Genomic DNA, 10,078 nt, shown 5'->3' with positions numbered 1-10,078 from the left:
CTATGTGAAACCAAAACCACTCTTCTTCTTCCCAAAACCACCTTAAAGAATCTTAATCCTCTCTCTAATTCATATGTATCGATGGAATCAACAATATTAGGAGATGAAAATCCTATTCTGAGAAGAATTACTAAGCAATTAGTGAGCTCAAATTCCATAGTCAATGGTGGGAAATTGTCCATAAATCCATGGAGGAAAAAAGCGAAGGGAGAAAAACAAATCGTGGATTAAAGCTTTAATCACAAGAGAAAAGAATCAAGGCTTGATGTAATTAACAATTAGAATTATATTTTTTTCCCCTTTTCTCTCCACCCTCCCACGGCGACTTGGAAGCTTTAAAAATATTTATATTAATTATCATTTTTCTATTCTTTATTTTTCCTCTATTGTGTGCGGAGACGCTTGTTTCAAAGCCAAAACGCCTCTCATGCGCTGCCGAAAGCGTTTGATTTTTTTTAAAAGAATTTTAATAAGCTTCATTATGAAGATTTAATTAAAGCTTTAAAAATCTTTACCTCCTTTTTAAAAGACTTACCGAAATGGCCTTATGGTGATGGAATTCTCAAGCTAGCCGTCGAAGGGTTGAACGTGCAGTCTATTGAAGCTTTCATAAGCTTTAGACAAGCTCAATATATTATAAGCTTTAAAAAGCTTATAATTTATCCATTATATAAGCTTTAAAAAGCTTGTATTTACTCAAGCTTCAAAGCATTCTCGCCCTCACAAAGAAAAGTTTTATTTAAAAGTTCTAAAAGACCTAATTCAAACTTTCATCAAAGTTTTAGTTGAGCTTTAGTTTTCTTTAAACCAAGGCTTTAGTTTAGTTTTCTTTAAAAGAGAAAAGAGAATACATATTTATTTTAAAGCTTAAAGCGTGATTGACCCTAGAGAATTTTTTATCCAAAGGTTTTAGATTAAAAGCTTAAAACCAAATCTTGTTCTAAGTTTTAAAAATTGGCAAGGCCATTTCCAAGTTTTACCTTTTCTTTATTTCTTATCCTCTTTGGGTGACTAAACCGCCCTTATATTCTTAACCAAACCAAGCCAAATTAATTAAACTTTAAGCACATCATGCAATTAAGGATTTAATCCTTGCTCTTTCTCTTGGCTTATACAAATGTAGGTTCACATGCAAGGCTATAAGACCTAGTCTAGAAATCTTCTTTTATTTCTTTTCCCAAGCATGAACTTATGATCTTAACTCATCAATGTATAGAATTTTCAAATCTAATCGGTGAAAGAAAGAGTTAAATTTATGTTTCTTATCTAGTCAAAGTCTCATATTCAAATTTCTTTTTAAAATTTCTAGTTGATGTGATTGAAACTTTTATGAGAATAGTGACTCGATATTCGACAAGATACTTTTTGTTCACAAGTTAATTTTCCAGGAATTTGACACGAAGCTTCTACTACCTTGGCTTAGACTTTATATCGACAATGGCTAATCCATCTTCGATTCGGACACTCCTTTTGGCCCTTAGAGACACATCAGGACCTCACATTTATCTCTTGGCAAAGAAGCTCATCGACCACGAACCTCCTCCTTGGACTTTCCTTGCTGGATGGGGACCTTTTATTTTATGGACGTATGGAATCGCTTGGGATTCAACTGCAAAAGTGGTGGATTTCGACATCCCAACCTTGACCCGTAACACTTACCCAGATGCCTTACCCAAATTACATATTTTATTCTTCTTTAATATGGTGTCCTCAACCTTCATTGATCGAGGAATCCTCAACCTTCACTAACTTTTCTCAAGGTAATTTGGAAAGCCTCAAAGTTCTAGTTGCCTTAACATGGTGGTAAGTAAGGATTTCTATGTTTCGATTTAATGAAGCCAATTTATTTCTAGAGTTTCAGATTTTCCAAAGACATGAGTACTTTTACCCAAAGACAAGATGGTCGTAACATGAGTTACACTCTCATGAGGGACCCACACTTTTACTCAACCAGAAGCCGATTAGAACAAGATATATAACAATTAAAGGCCCTTTTACACCATTTTGATATGTGGGCCAACACACTTCTGATAGCAAGGCAACTCCATTAACCATTCCAAGAGTCTTCCTTACTAGTCTTACATCTAGGACACCTCCTGCAAGATAACCCCCTATTTTGAAGTTTACACCCTAGAGGCAAGGCTCCCACCGTCACTCTCTCCATAGAAGATAACCCCCTATTTTGAAGTTTACACCCTAGAGGCAAGGCTCCCACCATCACCCTCCATAGAAGATGACCCCCTATTTTGAAGTTTACACCCTAGAGGCAAGGCTCCCACCTCACCCTCCATAGAAGATAACCCCCTATTTTGAAGTTTACACCCTAGAGGCAAGGCTCCTTGCATGACAATCCATAGAAATGCTTTCATGTAAGAAGGGAGACCAAATATGCACAAAGAATTAAAACCTCTAGTATAAACTATTCTCAAATAACCTAACTCTCTAGAGCTTGTTGATATCATCTTGTTGACATCATCAAATTTCATCTCTATTATCTTTGTATGAAGAATTCCGATGTCATTAAAATTATCCATATAAATATTTTCATGTGAGAAGAAAGACCAAATTTCCACAATGCATTAAACCTCTAGTATCAACTCTTCTTAGGTAACCTAACTCCCCACAGCTTGTTGATATCCTCTTGTTGATGTCATTAAAATTTAGAAGTGTGCATAGAGGCTAGATCTTCTCCATATCTTGTTGATGTCATAAAAATTCAGCACTAGTTCGTCTAGCAATGACACTATATCCCCACAAGCATTCAATGTTTATTACGTGAAGACCTCTCAATCTCCTCAAGTGCATAGACAAGCACAAGCTTACCCCTTTGGGAAACCCAAACATGACCATAATCGAATCCACACTTCTCCACCACGAAAATGGATCCATCCTAAGCATCTTCAATGTGGCTAAACACTTTATTATTAATCCTTCTAGTAGTGGTAGGGTCAATCAATGCAAGAGGGGATTAAAGAAGTGAGACCACCAAATTGGATAGTCTAGCAATGAGTTGTCAATTCTTCTCATGGAATCTTTCCAATCAAGTTTATTCCATGCCTCTTTCACCAAGAAAATGGTAAAGTTGGATAGGTAAACAATGAGTTACCAATTGATCTCATAGACCTTTTCCATTCAAGAAGCCTCCATGCTTCTTTCTAGACTTTCACCAAGAAAATGCAAAAGCTCATATTCCCCCCCCCTGCCCCACCCCACATCAAAAGGGTTGCAAAGAAGATCTTATCCACCTAGAATAATCCCCCCTAGCCCCCCTTTCCAATTCAGGACCACATCCATTAATTGAGATATTTGCATTAGTACCATTATGGTCTTAAGGTTGCACTTGATCTATAAAGGAGGCATCTTGTTTGGCTATTCTTACTTTAGCATGGGTCTATCAACTTTGTGTGCCATGCTAAGAAGGAACATGACATCTTGTCTCTCTTATTTCTCCCCACAAAAGGAATATGGCATATGCTAGCAATTTAGACCAATGAGCCTATCTAAAATCAATTAGGGTGTAAAGAAGTGAAAATATGCCAAAAGAATCATATTATACCACCGAAATGGAATCAAGATTGTGAAAAGAAGTGAATATATACCAAGAGAATCATATTTATAAACATCACTTTTGAATGAAATGAAAGAAGAATGGCATCCCAATTTTTTAATTTCTTAGCTAGCCTCTCCAACATCGAATCCACAAGTTTTTATTTAAGTAGTCCCCATAGTATATCTCAAGTGGTCTGAACACCTAACCTCTAAATATCACCTCTTACCCCCATCTATTCACATTAAAGTTGTCCTCCTCTATGCGGCTAATCATATTGCATTTGAAAATGTTACACATTTTGATCCAAAAGCTACATCAAACCATTGAACTAGCACCATGTCTCTTCTTGCATTGTCCAAAGGCTTCACAAAACAAGATGGTCATCCACAAAGCATTGAATTAAGAGTTGTTCAACGTTTCTACCTAAAACCCTATAAAATTTGGTTCTCTTATCCTCCCATCTTAAACACTACCAAGGGGGGGGGGGTGGCTACTAAAAAGAAGAGGTACAAAAGAGCAATGCTATCTAACTACCCTCTAAGAGCTAAATGACCTAACCACAAAGACATTTAGCAACATCTTAGATTTAGCTCCCATACATAGTACAAATTTAAAATTTACAATGTGCAATTCAAAACCACAAAGACATTAATCAACATCTTAGATCTAGCTCCCATACATAGTAGCACAAAATTAAAATTTACAATGTAGAATCCAAAACCAAGCTTGGTCAGTACCCTATTGACAAAAAATTCCAATGGACTCTATCATAGGATTTTCTAGATTAAGTTGCACCATAATACATTTTCGTTAAGTCACCAAAGGTAGCTATGTTTACCCAAAAGTTCTCTCTTCATAATTTATCTCCACCATGAGAACTCTCTCAAAAGGGTGAATAGCCTAGTTGTGCTCCAAGCCTCCTTAATATACTTGAAGGCCTTTGAAACTCGACTTCCTCTTGGCCCTTTTCCCAAATAAATGATGTTCTTGGATGCTTCACATGTGGTGCAACCACCGGGCTTGAGATGTCGAGTTACGTCTGCAAACTCCGAAAGGCAGTGTATGGGCTGAAAAACAGACCCCTCCAACATTGTACCAGTGGATAGATGCTTTCTTTGCAAGTATTGAAAGCTTGTCACAGGAAAATTTGTATATTTTCTCGGAGCAAGGTAGGAACATGATGTCTTATATGTGGACAGCCTCATTATGATAGAGAACCATGAAGAGAAGATCTGATAGACACGAGATGTTTGAGTTTAGAGTTTGGAATGACGGACCTTGGGCTTATGTCTATAGTTGGAGTTGCAAGTATTAGTTGTAGGTTTGAAGTGTACTGAGTACAACTCCAGTTGCAAGTATTAGTTGTAGGTTTGAAGTGTACTGAGTACAACTCCTCTACTCATTTCAATGATAGCCTTCAGGCCGCACGGTTCCCCTCACCCATTCATCCTCATCTTACTACCTTTCCATGATGGCCTTCAGGCCACATGCTTCCCCTTTAACCATCCATCCTCATCTTACTAGCTTTCCATATGACTCGTAAACCACAGCTCAAAGGCATGCATCCATTCTGATAATGCATGAACACATACATATGTATACATGCAAGTCAGTAAACTGGTCTCTTCAGACCTTAGAATTTACGACCTTGGTCATCAACATAAAATTGGCAACACTAGAGGCGATTCCAATAATGCTCCTTCCAACTTGGTTGAGGAACCAAAATGCTGAAAGAGCAGCATCGTTTAATCCATAGCCCGAACCTGTACATCCCTTAGCAGCCAAGACTTGAGTGCTGGTATGTAATTGTCTACTTCTTTTACATTAAACATAACTCAGATTGTCATAGGATGAACAAGAAAGCAACCTCAATAAGAATGCAAACCACCAAAGATATATAGGCCATAGCATGGCGGATGGAATCCATCTACTGAGAGAGTACCTCCATTCATTGGGGATGTTGTGGCTAGAGAAACACTTGGTCTGCATATGGACGAGAATTCTCACAATTTTACACATCATCATCAAAGGAGTACCTATTAATGGAAAAGGTGGTGGTCAATTAAATCATCCAAGGCAGTCCAAAGAGACCCTGCAGAGGGAAGCACACTAAACTGACGTGCAAATGATGGACGGCATATCAACTAAATGGCTTTCCATTTGCATGGGCAGGTTCTATTTGAACGTGACATATTTAGGGTAGGCACCCAACAAAAGTCCTTTAAACTAGGAAAGGGACTTTCTTACAAAGCAAATAAAACATTATATTTACAATGTGGAGTACTCTCGAGCACTCCGATGGAAATTACTCACCGAATGACAATTAGAACTATCTAGATCCGCTTTAGGGACAAGCCACCATTACACATCATCTGCGTCACTACTAGCTTGATGGGCATCGAGGAAGAAATCTGTGCCATCACCATCGACCATTTTGGCTCTGCATTCGCGCAACCAAGTAACCTCATGTGATTAGACAAGTATGCACACATGCTAACACAACTCCTCTTCGAATACACATGGTCAACCTTACCTTTCTAATACAAACTTCCCTTCTTTGTACTTCTGGGCCTTCTCCCATGCAGACTCCTGGTAAAAGTACATATTCTATGGACCCATAAGCTGCAGAAACTTAGCCGTTACTAACTCATCTTTGCTAAAACAACAGGCCTTACATATTTCCACCCTACAACTCGTCCACAGCATTTGCAAAAAATGTCTGCAATCGTATGCAACCCTGATGTCATCATCCTTTCCTCTAGAGGCCCAATGGTGACATTAACGCTGCAAAATGCACAGAATTTTACATATTACAGGCAAAGAACATAAATCTGAAACTGCTATCTAAACACAGGACTGGTAAACATATCTGGGATGCCATTGAGCAGATCAACACCTCTAACTAGACATCATCACATGTCAAAACCACAACCTCAGTTTGTTTATATGAATGCCTACCAGCACCAAGTGGGAATAAGAACCAAGTGAAGGACTTACACAGTGTTAAACAGGTAAGCCTTCCCGTGTCGGGAGTGAAAGTCCTGGACAATGTAACAATAGCATGATTGAAAGAGCTCTCCGAGACAAGGCCAAAACATAACAACACAATGAAGTAAACGCATAATCACAAGTTCATGTCCAAATTATTTCTGCAGATGATACAAAATCATTATCATTATATCCAGAATGACTTAGCTTTAAAACTTTCCACAAGAAGCACATTTTGAGCGTCTGTAGGTACCCATACCCCATGATAGTAGTCTCTCTGTTGTATTGTACGAGCGCTATGTATGTGTAGGTTTTTTAAGAATATGCCATAACCACATGATACTAGTCTCTCTGTTGTATTATATGAGCGCTACGTATGTGTAGGTCTTTTAAGAATATGCCAGGTGCCTAAAATTGATTATCTCTGTGTTGACCATGGTGAATGTTTGTTTGGAAAAGTTCTTAGATGCCCATAACCCCCTGACACTAGTCTCTCTTTTGCATTATACAAGCTCTACTTATGTATGTGAACACCTATTTTCTTATGAATATGCCTGGAATAGTATGTAAATAGATCCACTTTTTTTTTTAAAAAAATTGCTCCACAATGATAAAATTATAAAAGCTCTGAGTATTCATGTGCTTTTTTAGCTAAGTGGAAGATGCCCTAAACCTTATTTAACCTCTTGGTAAATCATATACTTTTGATTATGGTCCAAAGGCACAAAAATTACCTTGATTGCTTTACAGAATAATTATCATTTAGCTAAGCATTGGATTAAAGAGAAAAAAGGGCCAAAAAATGCATTGATGAACCCTGGTGGAAAAATCACAAGGCCTACTGTTTCTTTACATAGTAATTAAGAAGAGAGACAAAAGAAAAATGCAATAATTAAGAGAAAAAGCATGATAAAAAAGGAGGAGGTGGACTTGCCTTGGACAAGAGCTCATCGGAATGGGCGAGATGGCTGTGGCAAGATTTGCAGCTATAGATACGCCCTTCGAGATAAATCAGATAGAGGCGGCCCATGTCTCCTGACCTGGGCTTACAAGTAGGTTTATGTAGGCGATTAATTCTCTTCAAATCTTTGGAAAACCCAGTCTGTGCGGTTATCAGGAGCTTTCATGGAAGCTTTGTATTGAATGCTCTGTGGAGTACTGCAAAACCACCAGCCATTAGAGTGCCTGAAGCAAGTTAATTTCTGTACTTATTGTTATTGATCTCCAACACGCTTTGAACCCCCACCCCCCAAAAAAAAACAGTGTAAAAAGGAAAGAATCAAGCCTCGAGAGAGCGTACCTCTGCTCGCTTGGTCTCCTGGCATGGTTCCGGGATACCTTGGACGGCAAGGAACGGGACGATAAGACTCTACTAGAGCCTTTACACTTTATAATGGGTGTGACATGTGTGTATATGTGTGTGTGTGAGAGAGAGAGAGAGAGAGAGATGAAGAAGTGTCTATTGACATCAACGCCATGCCATAACATGGATCGAGAGATAAGATGCCCATTAACATCCATGAATAGAGTACGGACAGGCTCTCTAGTGCTATGTGTGTTTAATGGAGACCCATTCCACACAAATAGATGGCCAAAAGAGAGAGATTTGCTAATCCATATTCTGGCTATCGCCTGTATTAATTAATCAATAACCTTAGGTTACAATGTTAGCATATACAATATTTTAAAAAAAATCGCCTGTATTAATTAATCAATAACCTTAGGTTACAATGTTAGCATATACAATATTTTAAAAAAAATTTAATACAGTCGTGCTAGATCTCTCTCTCCCTTTCAACGCATCGTCTCTCTCAACTCATCATCCTCTCTCTCTACGCGACGTCTCTCTCTCACTCAGGCTTTTGCCCAGAAGAAAAAACCAGCCGACCACCTTTTATACCCGCGATGAGGCGGTTACTAGAAGATTCCAGAAAAACCTTGAGAATTCTATTTTTTTAAACGTCCCATCTCCTAATGTTATACCACCTCAGGTTATACTACCTCACTCCTAAGGTTACACCACCACAACAAATTAATTAATTGCTAAACAAAATTTGGCACCCCTATTATGTTTCCTGAAGTGGTATGCGCAACAACAACAACAACGTTGCCGATGGAGCTGTAGCCGACGAAGGTCTTCCTTTTTGAGACGAGGAGGAGGGTCTTTCGTTCGAGCCCCAAGGTTACCCGAAGACACCACCGACCTGCAGGGTCCACGCTACGTGCCTACGGCAAGGGAAATAGATCATTGATGCACGATCTCTCACTGGGGAAAAAGTTCATTGATGCACACACCTATGACAAGGGAAAAAATTCATTGATGCACAATCTCTCCTGGGAAAACAAAAACAGCAAACAACAACAATAATGATAAGGATTCAAATTACGTTTCAATTCACAAACCATTGTCCAACACACATTCACATTGCTCATATGTGTGCACATGCCCCTCTCCACATTTATGCACGCACAAGCACACACACATAAAAAGAGAGATGGGGGGGAGGTGTGCTTCTTAGTATTATTTGTTTTACACTAAAACATATCTTATCTTACAATCCTTTCTTTTTTCCCCCCTATGTGCACACGCCCCTCTCCGCATTTATGCACACACACATAAAGAGAGAAACAGGGGGGAGGGGTGTGCTTCTTAGAGTCATTTGTTTTACACATAAAGAGAGAGGGGTGTGCTTCTTAGTGTTATTTGTTTAACATATGTCATCTTACGATCCTTTCTTCTTTTTTTTTCCCTTACACCGTAAGCATGCCCCCCTTTTTTCGTGCTAACTAGCTTTTTGTTCTTCACTTCCCCCAAGAATAATTAGCCCCAGTTTTGGTCTAGGGTTGATAATTTACAACCATTATATTGAAACTACATTTTTTGGAAATTCTTGGTGGGTATGATTTTCAAATAAAATTTCTATTGAAAGTCTTGAAATTTTGTTTAGGTGGAGAATGTTGAAGATAGACCACAAGCCATCGCACATACCATAAAGCTAAAGGGGATTAATTTTTATATTCCACCATCCCAAAAACAAACTTGATAAATACTTAAAAATTGTTTGAGGGTTGGCAAGTGTCCTCATTCATCCCCACTTCTTTATAGAGTGACTTATGATGTGCTCTTATAATAAAGCATCAACGTATAAAGATTTAATTTGAAAGCATGTATGAAAACATCATAAAAATCATAATTGAAAGTGTAAAAGTTAAATATTTGTAAAGCTTTATTAATCTTATGCCTAATTTGAAAGAGGTTGAAGAAAAAATAATAAGTTAGTGCATGAAAAGCAAATCTGAATAAAAGTAGAGAGTGTGATTGTGTATGGTTGTGTGTGTGAATATGAGTGTTAGAGTGGTGTTGTGTAATGAAAATGAATGTGTGTAATCATGGTATTGTGAAAGAGAAGAATAAATAGGTCGTGTGAACCACCCCCTAGAAATGGTAGAGAACCTTATTTGGAATGGCAATGAGTGATATAAGGTGGTAATAAAACTTCATGTCGCCCTTAACAAATAGAAGGAGGAGACAATGAACAA

At 38.2% G+C, this 10,078-nt stretch overlaps 1 protein-coding gene across 5 annotated transcripts; it reads right to left on the bottom strand.

Moving 5' to 3' along the window:
• Positions 1-5,241: 5,241 nt before the first annotated feature.
• Positions 5,242-8,013, bottom strand: LOC147607624 (protein yippee-like). Of its 5 annotated transcripts, none has more exons than XM_086790347.1 (7): positions 7,839-8,013; positions 7,473-7,696; positions 6,548-6,591; positions 6,226-6,334; positions 6,084-6,157; positions 5,864-5,990; positions 5,242-5,586 (listed from the first exon to the last, which is right to left on the bottom strand). In XM_086790347.1, the coding sequence occupies exons 2-6, from the start codon at positions 7,566-7,568 to the stop codon at positions 5,912-5,914; spliced, it is 402 nt and encodes a 133-aa protein (XP_086646473.1). In that variant the 5' UTR covers positions 7,569-7,696; positions 7,839-8,013; the 3' UTR covers positions 5,242-5,586; positions 5,864-5,911. The 5 variants fall into 5 exon arrangements, with proteins under 5 accessions (XP_086646473.1, XP_086646476.1, XP_086646474.1 ...); XM_086790350.1 differs by having other exon boundaries at positions 6,084-6,139; XM_086790348.1 differs by having other exon boundaries at positions 5,569-5,642.
• Between the last annotated feature and the right edge of the window lie 2,065 nt (positions 8,014-10,078).

This window comes from Cibotium barometz, chromosome 55 (genome assembly GCF_041138505.1).
Source record: "Cibotium barometz isolate CiBa-2024 chromosome 55, ASM4113850v1, whole genome shotgun sequence".
Lineage (NCBI taxonomy): Eukaryota > Viridiplantae > Streptophyta > Polypodiopsida > Cyatheales > Cibotiaceae > Cibotium > Cibotium barometz.
Note: the sequence above shows the minus strand (reverse complement) of the source record. Positions and strands in the feature narration are given on the sequence as shown.